Here is a 25472-nt window from a genome sequence, read left to right as displayed (position 1 = left end):
CAAAAAAATGTGTAAAATTAAATTTACAAGAATGAAAATTCTACTGGCGCACACTCAAAAAATATGTTCACAAATATCGTTATACAGAAACACATTCAAAGACCCTCAGGCAAGTACATGTCAACTGACATAACGAGATATTTAGGCATTTGGAAATTTACCTGTCTTTACGTCTTTGATGTATAGTACATTATATTTTTTGTACTGTGATTAAATAATTTATTAAAGATTTTTGTTTAGTTACTAGATTTTATTTATTATATACAAATATTTTTTTATTGTGTTATACAATGTTGAACCCTCTTCCATTTCTTAGCTCATTTAGCCGGGTTAGATAACGCCCGCTTAATAATTTAAGTGCGGGCGCGCACATAAAGAAAATGGGCGGCCATTTCAAATTTCCGTTTCGCGTTACGGCCCTTTCGCCCGCCATTGCAGCAAGCAGTTGGCGAATTAAAAATTCACGACGGCCCTCCTCAGCGGTGGCGGGGTCTAATTGAATGGTTCCCGCAGGCGTTCTATCCTAACTCTAAGAAGACCGACGCTAGCTTCGGCGCTAACGTAGCGTCGATAAATTAGCGTCACCGTCGAGCTGGCAGCGCTGCATCTTCGGCAGCCGTCTGATAACGCTACAACGGCTATTCCACGCGGATCATATATTTACGAGGAGTAGTAAAAAGTTAGTGAACATATTTAAAAAAATGTTTAATGTTTGTTAATAGTAATCTTCAAAATATTAAGTTAGCGCTTACTAAATAACAGCTTGTAACTAGTTATTGCCGCAAATGCCACCTGAACGTAAAAATCGCAAAATTGAGTTAAGCATTTTTATATCTACAAGGGATGTCAGCGGTTGTTAATTTCTGACTGTTACAGTCCGACCTTCATCGTTTTAAAAAAAAAGTAATATCCAATGATGCCACCTGACCACAATGCGCACACAAAAGTCACTATTTAGACATGCAATGCTCTTTCGTGTGAATCACATAAAGATTTTTATCGCTTCATGCGGCAATTTTGATTATTAGCATACCCAGAAAGGTAGAAATGTGCCTTATCACAGAAAAAGATTTTCTTTAAAAAATCAGTATCAATTTCCTGCTGCTCTAACACTAAATCTGCGTAAATCCATTGCTGTCCATTGTCACTGTTCTACATAAAACTCTTATTATTGCCTGTTAGCAATTATGTTTTCTATGATACTTACAACTCGCCGCCACTGAATTTCGTATGGAAGTGTGCCAACTTGGTTTACCAGCGAATATCACATATAAAAGACATATCCGGTAACGCGTGGAAGCGTTTGCTTCTGTGACGTTTAAAGCTCATCACATCCGCTTCGTAGACTCCGTTTCAGTTTTGAAATGAGATGTGTCCAGGCAGATAAATTCGGTCCAAGTGATTTATAGATGCACATCACACCCGAATGCACTCGAGCTTCCTGTATGTATCAAAGCCCTCTGTCAATCGATTCGACCAAACAATAGCGAACTGGATTTCCAATGATACGTTACGGCAAGATGATGAACATTTGAGAAGCTTTCGCGTGTGGTAACGGTAGTTAATGGGCGGAAGACTGACGCTACAAACATATATCATTTGTTTTGTTACATCTAAAAAAACAGAAGTGCGTCAGAATTTTGATAGAAGGTATTTTATAAATAAGTTTTTGGGTTTAAATGCTGATTGGTGTGATTAATTCTATTTAATATATATAGTTTTTTTCACAAATTATTAGTAATATGTTGTACATCCACGCTGACGAAGCATAAGCGTGACTATCGGGCGGCACTTTATAAGCGAAACCATTGTTGTTGCTTCTTAATAACAACAAACAATAAAAATTCACTGAGTGAGACAGTGCGTATCATTTTGTGTGGATCACAAATACTTATTATTTATTTATCAATTGACAACCATGACAACTAAATAAAATATCAACAATCAAAACAAAAATATTAATAATGTTTAGTTTGAGATTATCATTGAAGTCAATGCGTATTTTTAAACGTTTTAAGTAGAGACATAACACCACAACGCAATTAACCGAAACTGCCTTTAATAACGTGGCAAGTGTTGCCAGATACTAGACCTTGATTTTCAACGAGCATATGAAATTATCGCATAATCGCAAACACCATAACCGAAATCAAAAACACCGACCGTAATCGGCCGCTTCGCCTCGTCAAGGGTTGGTATAACGACTTTTGTTGATGACATTCACATTTCGCTAATCGCATATGGGACAACAAAAAGTTCAGCCGAAGTGCCCTCGGCGAGCTTCTGCGAACTAATAGTTCATTAGCGCACGAGAAATGTACATAAATCACGAATTTCCATCATATGGAGAGCCAAGGTTTGCGGCGTCGAACTTCCGTACATTAACCGCTGTTAGATACACGCGAGAGCTTCTCAAACTGTCATCGTCTTAGAACCGTTTATTGGTTTAAGTAAACGGCACTTTATTTAATCGAGTCCATATACGAAAATTTGACACATGTTTGACACACTTGTAAATATTAATCTGCTCGCTACGAATATATTTCGCTTCCTCTGAAATAGCATTTGGGGAAAAAATTGGGATCCTATAATTTAATTTTATATATTAAAAAAAATGGACCACGTAAAAATTTCAGTTAAGTTGTTGTATTAAAATAGCGGAGATTAAATAATAAAATATAAAAAGTAAGATAAAAAGTAAGGGGATTAACCCATTCCACGCTATGCACATCATATGATCAGCAGAACTCAAAGTATGCTGAATAACAAGCCTTTTCAATATTATAAATTTTTTGTATTACATCAAAAATTATTGCACACTATGTCTATCAATAAAGAGCTTTTATAGCCAATATTACGTTTATCCACATTCTACAAAAGTGTTTTGAGATATTCATTTTAGTAAAATTTAATTTTTTTATGTCCCATACATACGAGAAAAATGCGTAGGGTGCGTGTGAGTATGTGAGTCTATATTCTCACGTGTATAGCGCTATCATATACAGTACACAGGCAGCCCTCGACTTTCGAGCGTTCGACTTTTACACAATTCGCTATTTCGCACATTTAAAAAAAAACATTTTTTTTGAAAAAACGTTCTGATGAATCTTTTGCTTCAATCGGACGTTCGTATGCTACAAACAGGCCTACGATATGTTCAATTTTGAAAAATAAAAAGATAATTAAAGAATACGTTCAAAATTGTGGAAAATAAAGATATATTTCCACAATCTTTAAAGATATGTTTCCAAAAAAACACGGCAAAAAAAACATGGATGAAATGGAAAAATCTTTGTCATAGTAGATCGATGACCAACATCAAAAAGATGTCCCTCTGAGTATTTCAATTATTCAAGCAAAAGCTCTTAGTTTGCACAAAGATTGGAAGGATAGATTAAAAAAATATTTTAACACGGTTTTTCAAGCAAGTAACGGTTGGTTTTACAATTTTAAAATGAGGTATTCTTTTCATAATATTAAATTTACTAGAGAATCGGCTGATGCAGATAAAGACGCTGAAAAAGAATTTATTTCCTAATTATCCAAAATTATTAAAGATGTAGAATATTCTTCTAGCCAAATATTTAATGTAGATGAGGAAGGTTTATTTTGGAAAACTCTTTAACAATGAAAAATATGAATGAAGCCTTCACGCACCTTTACAATTTTTTAAATATTATGGAAGATTGTGATCTCAATGGAGAACGCATATCTCAAGTGCGTTGGGCGATCAATAAAAACATAGCATGTTATAAAATACTATATGAAGAAAAGAAAAAGAATAGTGGAAAACAGTTAACTCTTGATAACTTTTCAAAGGAAACACCCGTAAACCCCACTTAAACGTGTCTCTTAAACGCCTCTTAAATATCTTATATATACTTGATAAATAATTATTTTAAAATACACACAATTTCATTTTTTTTACTTCCCTCGACTTTCGTACATTCAACATTCGCACACATTTTCAGGAACCAATTATGTGCGAAAGTCGAGGGTCGCCTGTACACTAAATAATTTTAACATTGATATTTGTATTCTGTCATATTATTTAAAATAAGGTTAAAAAATTATGTACTGATTTATTTTGATTATATAAATTGTATTTTTACATGTACTTAAAAAAAAAGTGTATGTAAAAATAAAAAAATCTCCTGATGATGCTAAGAGAATTTTGGCGAAATACATAGAGAATGAAACTCAAATAGAAAATAATATCAATGTTTTCATAGTATATGTATATACATATATTATGAAAACTAGATTACGATTTTGAACCTCGTTTCGGAAGGAAACAATCGCGTTCGGATTATCAGCGACAAATGTTTAATAACCCGAGTGGTTCGTAGCAAGAGAGCAGTAAACAAATAAATTAGGCAATATTAGATAGGATTGAACTTCCCGTGGAAGCCTTGCAGACACTATCATCGTATGTGGGCTTGCTATATATTATAGACTTGCAAACTTTCAGAATACACGCACAAAGCGGAAACCCATTAATGTGAGTTTTTCGATTGGTCAGTTGTTTTATAGTTGTGTGCATCGAAGGCTGGAGGCGAAAGAACTGAAATAACAGCCTGAAAAATGCGTTTGTTTTATGCACATATTAAATGAATAAAGCATCCCTGTTCTCTCCAACCGCTCTTCGATATGGTAAAAGATTAGTGAAGGTAGAATTTTTTTTGTTACACTTTTGTTGTTTGTTTAAAAGGGAACGAACGGCAGTTGTCAATGATCACGTCAAGAAAAAAAATCACTTTTTGGCGAGTTATATAGTCTGATAGCATTTTGGTTTATTGCGCTTTTAACCCACTACAAGTGCTCTCTAACAGTCGATGCGTATTTGCGCCAATTTTTCTTAAACTGTATGGTTGGTCCTTACAGGTTATACTTTTATTTCTTAAGTCGTCACTGTTGGGAAGAGAAAAGCTCATCCGCATAATTGTCATTTCATCAGCATTTATAACAAAAACAAATAATGTATTTTCGTCAATTACTAGAATATTTAATTAAAGCCCTAGCGGACAATTACTTCACATTATTATTTGAATAATATATTTTTCTAATCAAACAAAAAAATATTATAGTAAAAATCAGAATATATACAATTTATATATATATATATATATATATATATATATATATATATATATATATATATATATATATATATATATATATATATATATATATATATTATAATATTATATTCCTGAAAAAAAACAATATAAAATGTTTATTTTGTACCTGGTCGTGTCAAACTTGTACTGCGGCCGCTTCATGAACAGCAGCCTGGGCAGAATGTGGATGAAGACCCTCTTGACCCATGGGGCCATTCTGTGGGTCTGAGGAGATCTGAAGTGCACGTTCAAGACGACCACAGTCACGCAGATACTGAAAAATTGATACAATGTTAATACGAAGGCATACGAATATATACTAGTATTTTTATGATTTGTGTGGTGTTGTGTGTTATTTTTCAAATATTTAGTATTATGTTGTGTATGGTTATCATCTTATAAGGTCCTTAGAGAATCTGCTCTAAGGGCTCTGTGTCTATTTTATACATATTTCGACGTTTAGTGTTTATATTTCTGATGGCGGATTATGTATCGCATATAATAGAGCTGAGCGACATTTTTATACTTTATGGATCGTTGCACTATATATAGATAGTTCTATTAATGATTAATATTAAGATCTTATAAAATTTGTATCAGTGCTTTAGATTATTTTTCTTTAAGTGGTGTCACATTTTCAAAATGCTAGGCAATTTACTATGTAATAAAATCATACACACAGCCTTCTACAATATTAATATTAGATTTAATGGAAAACTGGATTTTGGTCAGAAAAGGGTTTTATCGGAAGATAAAAATTATTACGTCATTGGAATTGAATCATCTGCTATCTAACGACGATGGCATTAATATATTTTTATGCATATATTATTATTTACCAGTTTATATTGCTGCATCGCATTTAATGGCATAGTGACTAGATATATTGTATATCTAAAATACTAGATAGATTATATATCTAAAAACAATATATATATTTAAATTTAATTATATATATTGTATATATAATTTTTTTAATTAAAATCCACGTCAAAAGCAATAAAATAATACCGTCGTCATCGCAGTGGGAACGCTCGGTAATCTGACGTTCATTTTATGCCTTTTATAATAGTATAACAGATGTAATAAAGAACATATAAACCGAATTTTGTCCTATAAGAGAGTGCAATAAACAATTATCCCATCTCAGAATTCAAAAATTCACGTCAAAAGCAATAAAACCATGCCGTCGCCGTCGCAGTGGAAATACTCAGTAATTTGGCGTTCATTCTATGACTTTTTTAATAACGCTACAAACGTAACGAGGAACATATAAATATTTTTTTTTCAATAGGAGAGCGCAAAAAACAATTATCACTTCTCAGAAGTCAAAAATCCATGTCAAAATCAATAAAATCGTACCGTCGCCGTCGCAGTGAAAACGCTCGTTACACTCTCATATCAGAAATCCATAGTAATATTAGTTAGAAGGGCTACCATATTTTTTAAACATATTACTTCTAGCAATACGTACTTCTTCTTCAGCTTATTTTCTCATTAGAGAAATATTTTGAACTTGACCTGATGAAAGTTCTAAAAATATAATTAGTTTTAAAACTTTCATTAGGTTTGGTTTGGATTTAAACAGAAAATGGACGTTTCGCAACTGTCAAATTAAGTTTTATATAACATTTATAGCACTATATAATTTAACTAGCGCCTAAATTATATTTTCGACACTAGAAATATATATTTACTGGTTAATATGTATTAGGACTTCACTAGTGAAATATATAACTGTACTGAAAAATACACATTCATTTTAACATGAAAATGTTGAAATCATATAATTTAATTAGCATTTGCCAGATAAATTATATTTATTGTAAAAAATATATCTATGGATGAAAATATATTTCGATATGATTTCACTAAAATGACATATTTACAAAAATATTTTTGGGATAGATTCGAGGCTGTTTTTTAGATTTTCTTGAAGAGATAATTCGATAATTTCCATTTTAGAATCAGGGACGTTATTATATATATTTTTCTATTTCAGTAAGATTCTCGGTATTTGATCAAATGACATGGATTTTTCTGGCAAATTCAAGGGGAGGCAAATGCCCCCAGTTGCCCCATTAAATGACGTTCCTAGATAAGGTTGGCTATTGAACTTAATCAAGATTTAAGTTATATTTTTAGAATAAGAGTCACACTGATTAGATAAAACTACGGCAGTTATTGTGTCCAAAAATTTCATGATATCAATTTTATATTTAATATTTATGTACATACAGAATTGATTGTGGTTCATGAGTAATAGTTATATTTATTCGAAATCTAGCTTATATATTTTTTAATAAATCTACTATATATTTTTTATAAAGTCTATGTAGACATTATAGAAAAAAGTAGAGAGGTCAAACATATTTTATGATGTAGTAAAACAATAAAAAGCATATTTTGCGGCTTTTACCGGACAGAATTTTTAATATTGTATAAAACATAAATTTTAATAATTTGGATGGTACGGTAACTTTATCATAAATTGAATTAAAGAATTAGACCAATTTTTTTAAATTTAAATTTAAATTAATTAACTATGCGACTTATTTTAAAATGTTATTTTAATGTAACTGATTATTAATTGTATAGCATATAATAATTTACATTTGATTATCGATTTAATATTTACTTGCTGGTATTCATTACGTCGGATTGATTTACTCAGTTAGTACAGATTTGACCGTTATAACACATTGGGCTCACGCCTGTCAGGGTACGATAGAAAATTTATTAATACTAATAAAAAAATAATTAAATCAATGCGATTATTGCATTTAGTCAGTAATAAAAGCACTTGCGAATTATATTTACTGTATATTATAATATATAAAAACTCAGGTTTAATAAACAGTGTCCAGCTAAAAAATAAAAATGGTAATTGAATACACTTATCTTATAAAAAAAGATAACTTAATCATTTTCGGCCGTAAAAAGAAAATTTAATTTAGGCCTAAGCACACAAGACAAGCTATAAAAAGCGGCAAAGCAACGACAACCGAGACTACTAATTAGCGAGATTAACGTCTCAGTCTTGAGCCATGAACGTCTTAATACATTCGGTTATCTCGTCGGACGTGAGGGCCCCGTTTTCGGGTGGGGGCGCAGGCGCGGGTTAACGATGTAAGAGATAAGGGGGCGCCGTAAACATCGGGGGCGTCGGCGTCACTTCGCCGGTGCCAAATTTCATTTGGCCCCCGGGCGACTACAGGAACTGAAATATTATTCGGCCTGGCTTTATGGCACCTGAGGGTGATCCCGAAAGTCAACCCTACATTTACAAAATCGAATGAGTTGACCGACATGGATTTTTTACTTTGGACATCACCAGGCTCGAGTAAAAATCTGGTTTTGATAAGATTTGGGGAGACGAGAGCATCAAAATTGCCAAAAACAATTTCGATGGATAATTTTCAAAACAAGTGCTTAAGAATCGCCTTAAATTCCCACGCTAAAACTAACGTCAAAGGACTTTACTTGCGAAGTGAAAGTTTGGAGACAATAAAGAACTTTTGCCATAGACAGACACTACAAAAGTTTAAAAAGCAGAAAGGTAAATAACATCTATCTGACTGATCTTGGCAAATACAACCTTAACAACTAATTGATAAGGTATAATCATAAACAACTTAAACATATATTTAGAAACGAACCGTCCGAAAAGTTTATTGATCTGCATTTAGGTGCTTAGCATAAAAACAACGCCACAAATTTATTTATCATTTTTTATGCCGGTCAATGCGGACCGTAGGTGACAATAGACGAAATTAAATAAAAGCATCACAATAGTCATTCAAGACTTTCTGCAGGTATTTTTATAATGTAATAAATAAAAACACTTTAGGATCCAAAATAGTTGGTAGTGGAGATCTCACACTTATTCAAAATATTTAAACCTGTTTAAAGATAGGTTGCAGCTTATTTAAGTTTATCGCAATGGTCATAAAAGTCTCGTAAAAACAAACAAAATCTTATTACACTTCTAGATTGTCGTTATTGGTCGTGACTCGATGAAAGTGAATCAAAACTACATCGCTCTTAGGCTGGGCGTGTGTTTAAAATAAAATGATATACAGTGCCCAAATTAACAACTATTGTCTGAGACTTGTTTCCGACAATACACTTGCATTCCCTAAATTGGATACACGTAAACCGAGAGGAGCTTTCAAGCATCAGCAGACGAGATTGGGAAAGCAGCCGCTTCACTCTTCACGTCAACCCTGATCCAGCTTGATGTCCAAAATCCAGAGTAGAATCCACTTTACCGACGACTTCGGACGCAGACACGTATAAGATAATTTTGCGTATAATTATATAACTTTGCACGAAATGACTATTTTTTTTACATAAAAAAGAATTGTATACAAAAGTAACACAATAAAAAATCGCTAAGTAAGTAAAAGGACACCAGAATTGCAAAACCTAGATCGATTTATTTTATTTATTCATTATGATACACATCCATAAAATTGAGAAAAACTAAGAAAATTAAATCTGTTAAGATCAATTATAATATAACACTAGGTCTATTTATAGATATAAATAAAGAAAAAATAACAGACAATTCAATCATTCCAAGGCTGATGAATACAAATTTCGAATCAAAGAAATTCTTTATATTTATTCAGGTAAGAATCTTGTTTCCTAGGATTCCAAATCTCTAATTACGTACCTCGATCAGATCTTATTCAAAAATCAATTTAATTATATTTTAGGAACTCACTTAAAAATTAAAAAATCAGTTATAAACACTCGTAGGCAAGAGATTGTGAAAAGGGCGTTTATTTTCGTTCGAATAACCATGCAATTTGAGGAATGGGTATCAGGTATATAATCCGTTTGAGAATCTTTTTTCATTGCAGGTTTATCCAGCTTTTTCAAAGCTTTGATAATTACCATCCTCTTGAAACTCTTTTGACCCAAAGCAACCGGTCAAGCGCTTTCGATATCCAATTAATTCCTACAAAATCCTTAATCTGATTAGTCAGGGAGAAATCCTGCGCCACAAAAACACCAATGGTACTGTATCATCAATCGGCGCAACTGAGAGATTTCTATTACACAAATATATATTTTTATTACGTGACAAGCATTGTTAGTGCTATAATAAAATAGTAAAAAAAATTAAGGAAAAATATAAGCTGGAGAGAATAGAAATTAAACGAATGGCAACCTTAATTTTTTCGAACTTTCGAACACAATCTGGAGTAAAAACCACAATCGGGGATAAAGCCCCTTACCCAACCCACATAACAAACTTGTCTAGGGCTTGGGATTTTCGATAGACAAACTTTTCGATTGCTGGATCGGATAGTTTCATAGCTGTGTGCGGGAGAAATTTATTTATGCGGGATAAATTGACAGAGTCTTAGAGTTTTGATCTCGAGGATGTGACCTTAATCAAATAAGGATTAAGTTTACGCCCTTGTAGGAATATTTGATAGTAATGATCGAAAAGGGTTGTTTAAAAAAATATTATGTGTGAAAATATCAATAAAGGACATCTTATTAAAAAAAATTATTAAATTATTTTAAAATAATTTGATATATATTAAGTACACATACAAATATGTCTGTGTTACTGTTAGTTGTATAGTTATCACAAGAAATTACAGATTATTCGTGACCATGACTGAAGCATCGCAGCCGAAATATAGAAAGAAAGTATTATCTCTTATTTTGCCTATGTTAAGAATTTGGTTTTAACTTGCCGAGAAGCATCTTAGTAGTAGATAGCAATTTTTTTGTGGCTACTAATAAACCAGTATGAGCTATTTCACATTATGAAATATTGGGCTATAAATGATACAAATATGTTGCATGAAGGCCTTTTGGTAGACGTGCTAATTCTCAAAGTAACATGTCAATTAAATGGTCAGATTTTGCCAGATAATATAATCTCATAAATCGAGACGCTCATTTAAGACAAATTTCGAGGTTTTAGATATTAATTAAAATACATTTTAGAACTCTCCTTCAATAGTTGTTTATTCTTATTTAATATTTAATTGGCATTGGCATTGGGTTGGAAGCGTTAAAATTTTTCAAGAGAATTTGCATTATTATATATTCGTATATCAGTAATAAAGGACATTAAATTAGCTTCGGTTCCTCACGATAGTGAGTGTGCGAATACCGGACCCTCAACTTTTTGGGTTTTAAATATTATTTTTGCTTCATTCTGATTTTTTTAAATATATTTTAAAATTAGACATTATTATTTAGGATTTTCAACGATAGTCAAAATGGTTCAATCTATAAAAAACTACATAACATTTTCTATTCATTTGAAAATAGGTTTACAACTTGACTAAATATTTCCAGAATTTGATTTGAATGATAAATTTAAATATTGTACATCATATATGCATAGGTTTAAATCTTAGCTAGATAATAATAAATTAAACATTTTACAGTGAAATCTCAGTATAGCGAAGCTCACGGAAGCAATGAATAAATTTCGGTATACTGAAAATTCGATATATTGAATGTAAGGAAGATGATATACTTTTATTTTATTTTTAATTACCATATTACTACAGCTTCAAAATAACCTCTTATAACGTTGACAGATCGTTTTATGTCAATTTTTAAGAATACTGTATGAAACACAATAAAATTTGCGAAAAAAATGTTTTATAAAAAAAGTTTGAGGGTCAGCGAAACACCTGTAATGTTGCATTTGAACACATCTAGCACACGCCAAGTCAAGGACGAACTGTATTCGAAGAAATAATGTGGCAAGTTGAAAAGTTATTTTTAAATTCGGTTAGAAATATTTCGTTATACTGAGATCAGAAATCGTTTTTCGGAGACAAATTGAAAATTCATTATACTAAGATTTTCGTTATTTCGGTATTCGATACAAAGAGATTTCACTGTATTAATTTTTAAAATAGGTTTGCAACTTAACTTAATATTATTAAAACAAAAAATACCAAAATGTTTTCAACATAAAAAATAATATTAAAACGTAACATTTTGTATCATTTGAAAGTAGGTCTACAGTTAAATAAATACTTATTTTATTCTAAAACTTTATAATTAAAAAAAAATTAGTGTTATACAATTTTGCATAGTTTCCTTTCAAAGGGATTTTTAGAACATTATGTGTTTAGTAGTTGGTTAGTAATGAATAGTACTTATTTTGAAACTTAGCTCCTTTTTAAAAATTCTCTAAAAACTATAACCTTAAATTGCCAACGTTCGCCAAAATTTAAGTAAATCTTTTTTCTGTATAGAAAAGCTTATACATATACACATTATTTATATTATATTTTAAATCCCGTAATATAAAAAAAAACTAAACATATAAAAATTTTTTTTTTTAGAATTTGATGATTTTTATACATATTTTGATATGTTTTACAATTAAATCGATAAAATCAATTGCGTCGTTCATTTTCAAGCGCGCCAATACCCGGGATTCCCTCCGTCAGATTTGCTCCGTCAAGCGCGCGCCGGGATACAGCTTAGTGCGATTAAATAAACAGTGAAATATGTTATAATGACGGCATTTTTCTTACAAAGTGTTATTTGAAGATGATTCAAAATGGTGTAGTACTTAGAATTATAAACAATATAAACAAAAGTTTAAATTATGAGTGTGCCAGAAAGTGTTTGCTTATATGAATAATATATCACGGTTATTTTAACAAAATTACTATTGACTTTCTAGGATCTATTATTAAAAGAAAAACACCAGTGATTTGGCAATTAAAGATATACATGCCAAAGTAAATTAAACATATTACAATGCTAGTAATAATGAAAAATCTCATATTAGTGTAAACAAAAAGTTACATTTTATCTACTATGTATCGTTCACAGTTAATTTTCAGAACCAATGAGAGATCTAATAACATTTACGTATGGCAAACAATTAAATTACTCTACGGTAGCTTCCATCAATTTTGTTCTTCGGTTGTCGTTTAAATTTAATTTATGGATCATATTATTAGTAATAATATGTTCAATGTTGAACTCTTGATGAATGTCTCATTTTTTAAAATTATTTTTCAGAAGCAATGATGAAACAATTTGATGACCTATATGGCTACAGCGTAGAATTGGTATATATAAACAATGAGTTAATCTTCTCATGTTGAAGTCACTCTCAGCAAGTATTATCTTTTTATAAAGAACATACTACATAAGTTTGATGTAACTGAATATTTTGAATATGGTTATTTCTAAAGAGGAATGATGGCACAGAACAAAAATTGATTAAAAACCATGATGTATACGTACATATTTTGCCACATCAGAATTAAAAATAAGCCACTCTTAGATATTTTGGTTATCAATTATTCCAGGTATGCAATCACATATTTATAATCATTGTAAAATGTCGTCTATTAGATAAAATCCAAGAAACTACACATATGTATATTACATGTTCACATTTAAAACGTTTACGTTTTTAACGTTCGACGAAGCGATGATAATGTTTATGTAATATTATATAAAAGAAAAAACTCACTTTTCGGCTTCGGAGCCGGTCGCCGGGAATACAAAATTTGAAGATTTCATTACGAAGATTGTTTTATGATTGTTTATCTAGTTTAATCAATGTATTCTTCTAATCCTCAAAACATTATGTATATATAAAATTTGTATAGTTATAACACACTTAGTTAATTTGCAATCCGATTATTTATATTCAGTCAAATGACGAATTAACGAAAATTATTGTCGCGTAGCAAAATTTTGTTATCAAATATAATAATTATTTAAAACTGTTGCCACGTTACTGTCAGCCATCTTGTTTTATATTTGAATGCTTATTTTTCATTGGTCGAAACAACAGAATGCATTATCGGTGCCTCGGAAAGCAATGAAGCAAATTCAATATTTATTTTTATTATTGTTTAAAATTATAATTAAATATATTTCCTTTGTTTACGTGTATTATTTATTATACACCGTTCATACAAAGCGATACGATTTACAGAGTAGAGGATCGAATGAAGAATGTTTCATTTTAAGTTAAGGCTTAGAGCAATTATATAAAAGATAAGATTATTTGCTACAACGTGAGAAAATGCATACACAAAGTTGAAAGCGCATTATATTATTAGTCAGCTGTCTCGTTTTAAAATTTTCAGCGATACAATCTTGTCGCGAAGCAGTCACATAAAGTTTTATAAAGACTTTTCACGTCGGAGCGAAAGCTCAAGCTTATTTCTTACTCGGCTAGAAATCGCCACCCTTTTAAAGTTTAACGTGACAGTATATAATATAATTTCTGACTATGTATTATATGTACAGTAGCTGAGGATTCTGAGATCTTCAATATTTTGATTCAACGACCAAGTAAAATATATTTATGAGATGCTGATGCTATTTAATATATATTAAAAATCAATTATTTATTCAATTTTATATAATTTAGAACAAACATTAAATCAAATTAAAATAGTATAGAATTGTAAGAGACGGGAGTTTATGGATTATGTCATTCTATTAAAAAGTCATTGAGGTAAGTTGAAAGTTTTTAGTATTTAATTTTATACATCAGGTTGTCCCATAAGTCTGCGTATTTTTGTTTAACATTTGCAAAAATGTATAACTTTTTGTAAATTAACGATAATTTTCCTATTCATTCGGTGTTTGTTAACAGTGGTTGTATCAATGATAGTTTTTGTTTTGATTAAATTAGAATTAATGATTTTGAACTCGGGTATAATGCGACAATAGCAGTTAAAAACATCTGTAATGCCATTACATTTGGAAAGTTTAAAATGTGGTTCTAACAATTTTGTTTCGGGAATTTTGACATTGAATATCTACGTAGTGGCGCAAATTTTCGAGTTGTTAGTGAGTATATTAGGGCTGACATAAAAACAGATAACGATACAGAAACTAACACAAAAGATCAACGTGTCGCCTACATCAGTTCACAGACATTTAATAATTTTGGAAAGGTGTTAATTTGCAGAATATGGATTTCTCATAAATTGTCTGAGAAAAAAAAATTGAGTCGAATTTTACTGAAGATGAAAAGTGGATTCTTTACTTTAACATGCGATATAAAAAATAGTGATTAAGCGGCAATCATCCCCTAAGTCCAAACCCGATAGCAGGATTATACCCCAATCAGATAATGTTATGCATTTGTTTAAATATAAAGGAATTCATTATAAGATATTAAATTATAAGCAGACAATTACGACAGACACATATTGTGCTTAGCTAATTCGTTTAAAAGCGACTCAGATCATAAAAAGACATTCCCTTATAAATGAAAAAAGGGTAAATTTACACAAATGATTATTATCTATCTGTAACTGTTTTTAAGTGGAAACATATAATTTACAAAAATCGATAAAAAAAACCATATTTTTATGAATCAAATATAAAAAAATTGATTGACACTTAAAGAATAATTGAAAAAAAGGTAGGAGAATGTATAATTTAGTAAAAGTTTCGAAGAATATATAATTTATATTATACTGTGATAGACAACACTTACATAATACATATATAATGATTGCTTATCTTTACCATTTAAATGACTAATTATTACGTAAATGTATTCTGCAAGTTGTATTGAAAATCAAATTCAACTGATATGATATCATTACTTAAAACGTTAATCTTTTTAATACACATCATCGGTTATCTACTACTTCAAAAAATAAAATTATTCTCTACGTTAAATTATAAGTAGATAGTCAAATTGATAAAAACCGTATAAGTTATTATGTAACATAATATGTGCGATTTTTAAAATGTGAAATATTATAATTATCCGTTGTATGCCAAAATTTCCATCAGGTGTATTATATCTATCTCTTACAACGTTTGTCAATAGCTTATATAATTTTAAAGATATGGCTATTTGCACCTACTTAAGGTATGGGAAGGCATGCACTGCATGCTTCCCCATCTCTTTCACTCTAGTTACTAACACGCGAGCGATCGAGAGGGAAAGTATTTCACCGACCGGCACTGGTATTATTTTTATTATTTTATTTTTTAGATTAAATTAAGACCATCGTGGCCTAACAGGTTACACCAATGCGCCACGTGGTCGAAAACAAATTTTAAATTTATAAAACATAAAAAACGTAAATATACATAAATATAACAATACTTGAACATAAAAAAAAATATAAAATATCAAAATTAAATGAAACAAACTGGATCAGATCCTGATAGCTAACATTAAATAAGTCGATATGTAATGCCAGCGTATTAAGGAGCCGGATGGCCACAGCTTTAGGCGAGTCGGCAAGTGCGGATGTTCTAGCCCTAACAGCCATCAAAAGAGGTCTCGATCGTGATTCTCGAAAATGTTCCGGAACCCAAAACTGGAATTCCTCGAAAATAGCTGGATTGTCGACAGCACCTTTTAGTAATTTGAAAAAATGCTTGGCGACATACAGCTTTCTGCCAGAACTCAGCGAATCATATCCCAACGCTCCTAAAAGAAAGACGCTGGGATATAAGTTTGGATAATAACCAAATGTCCTTTTGTAAAGGTATCTTAAATACCTTTTTTGAATTTTTTCCACTAAAAGGGAATATTTGGCTATTCGGGGATTCCAAATTATAGATCCCGATTCAAGAATGCTACGAACTAAGGTGTCATAGAGGATACGAATAACTGACGGATCGTCAAAGTGAAAGGCACTCCTTATAACAGTGCCGAGCATCTTGGAATATTTATCACAGACATCGTGTATGTGTAGAGAGAACCTCCATTTGCTCTCGAAAGTGATTCCCAGATCTTTAATGGAAGTTTCTCTAGTCAAAATGCTACCACCGAGATGGTAGAAATAAGCTGATGGCGAACGGGATCGAGAATACGACACAGTATGGCACTTTCCGACACTAACAGGCAGACGGTTAATGGAAGCCGGTTAAACTCCACAGAGAGTCTAAATCACTTTGTAGAGAGAAGGAGTCCACAACAGATCGAATGCATTTATATAATTTTAAATCTTCTGCGTACAGAAGAAAAATTGAGTTTTTAATTGCTGTATTTATGTCATTAATAAATAACACAAAAAGCAGAGGTCCCAGATTGCATCCTTGAGGAACCCCCGAAGGGGTAAAATATTCTTTTGACAATCGTCCACCATAGGTTACAAACTGTCTACGATTGCTTAAATAACTCGAGAATACCCGAGTTAAATTATCTGAGCAAGCAAGCAAAGTATATGGTATATATATATATATATATATATATATATATATATATATATATATATATATATATATATATATATATATATATATATATATATATATATATATATATATATATATATATATATATATATATATATATATATATATATATATATATATATATATATATATATTATGTATGTATTTGATATATGAATTGTCCGTAACATTGGTATTGTTGTATGTAATACCTTGAAATACTAATATATACGAACTCTTATTCATCAGTTGATGATATGAATTATATTGTCTAGCGCGCTTCTTTTCCAAGCAAAGGTTAGTTTTTATGGGTCATTAACATCTCGGGATGAATGTGCCGTCAGGTGGTTATGTGAAATAGTGTGTGTGATTTTTCTTTTCAATTATTTGAAATTATCGTTAGAATGACATCTAAATTATAGCAAACTGTGCATGTGGTCGAAACCCCCACAGAACTATATATGATTAGAAGAAAACTGCTATTACGTATCGATTATAGAATGTGGGTAAAAGTATTGTTAAACCATGATATTCATATTATAATTTTAGCTTAGCTCGAATACATTAATTCCGGAATACTAAGCTATTCCTTATATGGTTCTCATATAATATGTTAACACGCATAATAAGTAGCAATAAAAAAAATATTAGAGAATTCGCGCGGAGAGAAAATCTGCCCGAAATTTTCATCTAATAAAAATTTTCACTTGCAACATTATCTCGAGAGGATCACATAAATTATGCACATCAGAATGAGATTTTTGAACAGTTTTTATTTAATCAGCAGTCCCCAAGGATCGAGTCCCCGGGAAAGATGTCTAAATTATTTACCACACTTTGAAACTTGACACAACTGCTTATCTATAATAACCGTAGAAACTATATTAGAGATTCTGCGATTATAACGTCTTGGATTGACTCACCTTCATCAAAGTTTGCCGAATCTAGCGCTACTTGAGTGACAACCTTTAAACGGAGAAGGGTACAACGCTATAAATTTCCTCGAAGCAAAACCGAAACAACTATAAATTACCTTGGACACCTTAATCGAAATTTAAAACCCAAGGAGCAATGAATATTTAGATTCGTAGTGTTATGCATTCACTAACAATAAATATATATCCACCATTAACTGTACGCAAAGTATCGATGTTGTTTAAAATTTAAAATTAAAATAAAAAAATGGTAAAATACAAATATTTTTAGATTTTAAAGAGTTATGAACTCATTTTGTTCTTGAACGATGCTTTCCATTTAGTCTAAGCGAAAGGATTACTATCGTGTCTGTGAGATCAGGGTTGCTGATTATTAGACTATAATAATTTTGATAAATTATTATGGATTAGGTTTTTAAATATTTCTCTAATCTTACGGATAAATCATTAAAATGAAATCGAGCTATTGTAGGTAGTGCAATATAATTAAAGAATAGATGTCACCCATTTAAAGACTTTGATTTCAGATTAGTGTCTCACTACTTGGTTGTTGATTGTGTTTACATTGTAACGTAAATTAGGTTGAATGTTGCAACCAAATATTTATAATTAATAAATTATAAATAAGATATTCATTTTTGATATTCACTGAAACATTGTTAGACACTTGTTAATTAGCGGAGCGCAACGCTCAAAAACCACTGGTTTTATACCCCACTTCGTGATATTATAGCATTTAGGTTAGGTTTGGCTTTTACTGACAAATATGCGCACGGTATAAAACCATTGGTTTATGGCCGTCGCGCCTTGCTAATTAAAAGTACCATTTTGTACAAAGTTTTCATAGATTAATTACTTCACTGTATTTTTTATTTAAACCTCTTCAGATTATTTAAAAAAAATTGTGTAAATAATTAAAAAATACAATTTTTACGTATCTTATTTTACCCTAAAAAATCATACGTATTTATTATTTCAAAAAAGCATGGGCCGATACATTTGCAGTTATAGATGAAATATAAAAACGGAAATGAGATTATTGCAGAGCCGCATCCGGATAAATCGGTGAATTATTGCGCCATATAGGTGGCTAAGCCGGAAGTGAGGAGTTTCCGGTCGCCACACTAATTCGCCATTTAAATCGCCTCATAAATAACGCGCGTGCGACAATAGACAATGGAGAGCAGGGGTGCCAATCGCGTGGGAAAGGGTGAACCAAAAACGTTTGTAAGTAGTACACGTAGATATTTAAAATTAATTATAATAAAAGAGAGACAATACAATATCACATCAACGTGTCTTTTAAAATATACTTATATTTAGCAATTTATTACACATATAAATTAGGTGTCATTGCCGGGTGGCGATGTTGAATTGAATAGCATCAATGATAAGATGATCTTGGTGCATCTCAAAAATAATGAGTTTTCGAGTTGAAAAGCTTTTTATCCGAAAAATGATTAAATATTGTCAGTATTTAAAAAAAAAAACAATATTCAAGAAAAACAATCGATTCCTACACATATGGTTCGACGAGTACAATACATTGTTAAGTGATGACAGACGATTATATAAGTTATAAATATTATTTTGATTTGTGGGAGGTACTTATATGCACATTTTAAATATAATATAAATAATCAACATTTAATATGAATAAATGTTTGTATTTGCTAGAATTGGTTTGTTGATGTTAGATATGTTATTGCAGCGGCTATGGATAATATCTACATATAATATTTCAGCAGTAGACTTACACTTTATTAATTAAGTTAGATTTTAAGTTTTACTTCACCTTTATACGCTACTCAGTTATATTACTATTTGAAGAAATGTATGATAGTAAATATAAATTAAAAAGTAAGAAATGGCAAACAACACTTACATTTAATTAACTATTGGTAGGTGATATTGTATTTTTTTAATATATGGACTTATTTATACTATGGAAAGTTTATACTATATTAGTTATGAGTAAATAGAAAATAACTACTAATTGATAATAAATAATAAATACAAGTTTAAATTCTATAGACACACCTAATTTTTATTTTAAATCGTTTAAAAATATGATTGATATTGTCTTATCTGATGATTTGTAACTAATAAATTTAATGTAAAATACAGATAAATAAATATATAAATTAAAAGGGTAAACTGTTAATAAATTGAATCAGTATTTTTCATAATATATTTTTCACTCTTAAATGAATTACAAGGATTTTATTAAGTATAATATTACATAAGTTTTGTGAAAAAATCAGATTATAGTATTTATATGTATATATATATATATTTATATCTGTTCATTTTTTTCATATAAATAGAAAAACTTGTATATTTTTTTAAAAATAAATTATAATATAAATATCATTAGTACGTATTAGTATATTTTCCAAAAAATGTATACTTACTTTCAATTATTATTTAGTAAGATATTCTTGTAACAGTTTTAAAACCCGTGTAATTCATATTATAAAAAATAAAGGTTATTTATCTTCAGATTACACAATTTAATTTTATCAAAAACATATAGTATATATATAAAAAGATATACATAGTGTGTGCCAGTAGATTATTTACTTCAAAGTCGTGACTACAATTTTACAAATACACGTCCGAGTAAGTCAGTTATTTTGAATTAATCAGCTTTGGGTCAGTTAATCACATTAGGGATCTTTATTTTTAATGCATCCCTTGACATTGCAGAGAAAAATAGTGATTTAAAAATGTACAGACAACCACAATGTGATTTTCGAGGCTCTAGTGATGTAATTTCTGCCATTTTCTACTCTTTTGCTACGTGTTTTAATTTAAACGGGGCGTAAAAAACACGAAAAACTTTACTTTGGTAATATGGTCTGTTAAAAGATCCAAAACAGGTGCCTATTTTGAGTTTAGTAGTTATTGCAGTCAGAATTTGTGCAATCTGCTTTCTGATTCAGATTCTTTTGATGAAAAATAGGTTAAGTTGCGACTAGAACACATTTCTAGATAGTTTGCATGTACATAAACCTTTTTGTTCAAAATTAAATCGGTTTATGAATCAGCGGTACATTAGTGGTTGGCCTTTTAATTATTTTGAAGGTTTTCCTTATGGAGTAATATGAATCCGCAGTCAATTCTTGTAGCAACTAGGAGATTTTCTTTTTGTTTATATTTTGAATAGTTCTTGTTCCAGGCTATATTAATTAATCCTTATTCATCAATTATTAAGCCGTTTTATATCGACCCGTCCATATTAAAACAAAGTATCATATGATTTAATCGTTTTAAATTTACTTATTTTTTTAGATTACCAGAAATGGAACTATTAAACTATGACAATGTACTCAAAGGAAAAGCCTACATTTTTCATCACACAAAATATAGTAATGATTTCAACAAAAATAAAATTAGCAAAATGAAAGAAAATTTACAATATGCATATACAACAGAAGAAAAAGAGAAAATACAAAAATATATAGAATATCTCACAACTAAACCAGATAACAGATATGGCAATGAATATGATTTAAAAGCGTTGAAAAAAGTACTGACGAATTTAAGTATAGACGTCGAGTCATTTCCAGATAAAACTAAGAATCAAATAATGACTATAATGAAAACAAGTAACTATTTTAATAATATATTAAAGTTACTGAGAGTTGTACGTATTTATTACTATTATTTATCTTTTTTGAGCAGTTACAAAATTGAATCGTTCAGATTTGAGTTGTTTGATTATCATTGTTATGACTCATGGAAAAGAAAATGGAGTTGTTTATGCATACGACGAAGAATACAACGTCAATATTTTGTGGGAAATTTTACAAGATTGTAAAGAATTAGAAGACTTACCAAAACTTTTCTTCATTCAGGTATTTTTATAATGCTTAAGTTTATAAATATTTTTTTAAAATTTATATGATAATATATAAATATAAATCACATGCTCACGAACTAACAACAAAAACCTCTCCGTCTGGCAAAGGACAAAAATTAAAAATCAAGATGGCACATGAAACTGAATAAAAAACATTATTTAAAAACCAGTTTTATGATCGTGTTTTCAAATTTCGTTATATCTCACAAAAATGTTAAAAAAAATGTAAAAAATACTCAGAACCAATCAAGGTTCGTATAACATCTGTATACTTATAGTAACTCTAGCACCGAGTAAAAGATTTAATGAGCTCGATTAAAAAATAGACATCTTGATAGACAAAGAACATTTGTATGAAGCAGAAAGCGAATGATTATTTCAATTTTTTCAGTACCAATTTGTTTAAACAATCTGTGATTTATTGAATTGATTCTGATTTTGTTAAAAAATGATATGATATAATACTCTATGAAAGGGTTTATTTTTTCAAATAAAAATTGACGAAAAATGACTGAATGTATAGCAAATATATTATGCACCAATTGTCTCTACTATGCGAAAAAACTCACGTTTAGCCCTACCGTCGCTAAAGCAACTATTATTCCGGGGAATTTTATTTTCAGTTTATGAATTATCGATTAAAAATTTATAGTTTATTGCATTTTTTTCAATAGCACATATTTATTTTTTTAGTAAATAAATAAACTACGATTATTTGGCCACAAATATTTATTAATTTGTATGTCAAATTAAACGCTTTTGTCAAAAGTGTCCATAACATTTTTAGTCGATTTTAGTGAAATGAATTTATTTTTAATAGGCTTGTCGGGGTGGTAAGTGTGATGAAGGTATGCTTGTACCAGACTCATGTTCAGGAACAGAAAAGAGAATGCAAGAGAATAAATACGAAAAAATGAGTTACAAATTTCCAAATAAAAAAGACTTTTGTGTAATGTGTTCTGCAATTGAAGGTAAAATCAATTTTAGGTAACTATTGTGATTTAACTGTTTTGAATTTTTATATACTATATTTTACAATTTTAGATTATATATGTGTTAGAAATAAGAATGAAGGTACATGGTTCATTCAATCTTTGTGCGATGTCTTGAAAGTTAAAGGTAAACAGTGGGACCTCATGGATATTCTTACTAGCGTTAATAGTGAGGTTGCTATACGTGAAAATTTATTTGTTAAAAATGATGGCAAAGTTATTACAATAAAACAAATGCCACAAATAACCTCGACGCTGACGAAGATATGGAAATTTAAGGTAAAGCTTTCATAGTGACATTTTCTTAATGAAATTGAATTAAGTATAAACGTGAAATGCATTAGAAGAAACAGAAAGTAGTATATAGACACTTTTAAATCAATGAATGTAATTTTTTCGTTTCAGTACAACAAAAATAGTCAAGAGTGCGGAGGAAGTCAGGAGTGTGTCGAAGATATTTCTTGCTTACAAGAAAATAGCCAATTTATAAATCAACCTCGAATTGGAAATTGGGATGCTATAAATTATACTTTGAATGCAACTATTAATAAAAACAGGGTTTTAATTCGTAACTTCTGTATTTTTTTTGTTATTATAATCGTTACTGTAATATATGTTGTGTTCAGGAAGTAAACTAGATATACTTATTCGTACACTTTAAATGTTTTTTTTATTGTTAACCAAACTCATGCATCAAAATTTAATGTTTTGTGAGCCTTTTAAACATATTTTATTGAGTTTGTTAGGTATTTTTTTTTATATTACCGCATTATTTCTATTATATTCTAATAATATGTTTTTAAATTATGTATAAAATATTTTCAAATAAATATAGGAATTGTTTTCAAAAATGTGTTTTACAAATCGGTTAAGAGTTAACGGATCGATTTTAATTTGGAACAGTTATTATTAATCACCGAAACCATGGAAGGATAAATGATGCGTAATGTCGGTCATAAATAATTTTCTCGTTTCGTCGTACTGAAAGAAGGCACAGAGGTGGAAAACTAAGGGTCGCGGTCCAGGCTCGGTCCGCCGCGCAATATAATACGACAGCTTCGAATGGCGGAATGTAATAAGTCACACTTGAGACGTTTTATTGGAGAATTTTATTTCGCCGGGAGCATTATTCACTGAGAGAAAAATAGGACATAATTTATTAGTGAAACCTTTATCAAGAAATAAAATATATACACGTTTTCATAGACGAACATTACAATAATTTTATGGTTTTTGCCACAAAAATAAAATTATATGTAAAAATTAATATATTTATTTATTTGGTAATGTTAATCGTTTTGCAACCATTTTTCTCCAATTGCTTGTAATATATAATGATACTTTTAGTTTTATATTGAGAATTTAATGTTATAAAAGGTAGTCTAGACTCTAGAACAGTGGTGTCAAACTAATATATTAATGTGGGCCGGCAAATCCATTTTAAGAGAGCCTGCAGCTTAGTAAAAAAAATGTAGCGAGCAAAAATATATTTTACTTTCATAAAAAAATCAATTTTTCTAAATAAATTAACAAAAATTGAAAAGAACTTTACAAGTTTTTACTTGTATAGTTCTTTTAAATTGAATTAATTAAGAATAACAACTTCTATATTTTTTAGCACCGTGTTGCACTGTATTTTTTATCAATTCCATTAAAATGTTACTTTTTGATTTCTCTGCGTTAAAAGAAAATTAAATACAAAATAATAAAAATTAATTTCCACTTTCTTTGATGCATTAAAACTGGTTTTTTAATTTATATAATAGCTCTTAAATATTTAAAGCATATTTGCTAAAATCACAACGATTTTTATAATTCTTAATATTTTTTGTATATAGAAAAAATAATTCACTTACAATTTTGTTTCTGATTTTTTAAATACTTTAATGTAGTCCCACATAAATGTGTTAATTTTATTTCGACTCAGAAAATTTAAATGCTACTGTCATTAACAGGTCCATCGAGCCGTTCCGGCTTAGGCGGTATATCCATCCGGGATTATCGGCAAAATATCAATCAACATTGGTGACAATAATGAATGTCTGGCCGGCCGCTGTCTGGTTCTCTTCATGTATTAGAAAAAGTCGACAAGTTAAAGATATGTATTGCGTGGCACTGACGCCTTCATATCTTACAGCAGATGACAGATGCAATTTTTTAGAAAAAAAACAGAAATTTGCGGTCGATCAAATTTAATCGTGGCCAGTAATTTATTTATTAAATGTTCGGATCTGTACTAGAAATCAAAAGCCTTAAATCGCCATTTAGATCCATTCATGGTCGATATTTTGTTTTAATGACAACTAATCTTTGAAAGCTAGTTTCACATACCTATATTTATGAGAGACTGAGAGAGTACGCGATCTGCGTCGCGTCA

At 30.1% G+C, this 25472-nt stretch overlaps 2 protein-coding genes across 7 annotated transcripts in view; one reads left to right on the top strand and one right to left on the bottom strand.

Moving 5' to 3' along the window:
• LOC148227885 (acetylcholine receptor subunit alpha-like) overlaps positions 1 to 25472 on the bottom strand; it is a 299478-nt gene that overhangs the window by 4664 nt on the left and 269342 nt on the right. For all 5 annotated transcript variants that reach the window (XM_088200522.1, XM_088200523.1, XM_088200526.1 and 2 more), the window contains one exon: positions 5248 to 5394. In XM_088200522.1, coding sequence (XP_088056648.1) covers positions 5248 to 5394 — 147 coding nt within the window. The remainder of the gene's footprint in view (positions 1 to 5247; positions 5395 to 25472) is intronic.
• Positions 20811 to 23856, top strand: LOC148227888 (caspase-1-like). 2 transcript variants are annotated; one of them, XM_088200529.1, is made up of 6 exons: positions 20811 to 20860; positions 21533 to 21849; positions 21923 to 22098; positions 22924 to 23074; positions 23148 to 23374; positions 23501 to 23856. In XM_088200529.1, exons 2-6 carry the CDS (start codon positions 21543 to 21545, stop codon positions 23726 to 23728), a joined length of 1089 nt encoding a protein of 362 aa, XP_088056655.1. In that variant the 5' UTR covers positions 20811 to 20860; positions 21533 to 21542; the 3' UTR covers positions 23729 to 23856. The 2 variants fall into 2 exon arrangements, with proteins under 2 accessions (XP_088056655.1, XP_088056656.1); XM_088200530.1 differs by lacking the exon at positions 20811 to 20860 and adding an exon at positions 20884 to 21009.

Source organism: Plectrocnemia conspersa, unplaced genomic scaffold (genome assembly GCF_051122295.1).
Source record: "Plectrocnemia conspersa isolate PC_06_02 unplaced genomic scaffold, ASM5112229v1 ptg000012l, whole genome shotgun sequence".
NCBI lineage: Eukaryota > Metazoa > Arthropoda > Insecta > Trichoptera > Polycentropodidae > Plectrocnemia > Plectrocnemia conspersa.
The sequence above is the reverse complement of the archived record's forward strand: the minus strand, read 5'-3'. Positions and strand labels throughout refer to the sequence as shown.

What these genes read in the sequence shown, in the direction of transcription:
- LOC148227888 (XM_088200529.1), top strand. Translation starts at nt 21,543, where the DNA reads ATGGAACTATTAAACTATGACAATGTACTCAAAGGAAAAGCCTACATT. An exon ending in AATGACTATAATGAAAACAA is followed by an intron (nt 21,850 to 21,922) that starts GTAACTATTTTA and finishes ATCTTTTTTGAG; the next exon opens with CAGTTACAAAATTGAATCGT. An exon ending in AATGTGTTCTGCAATTGAAG is followed by an intron (nt 23,075 to 23,147) that starts GTAAAATCAATT and finishes TTACAATTTTAG; the next exon opens with ATTATATATGTGTTAGAAAT.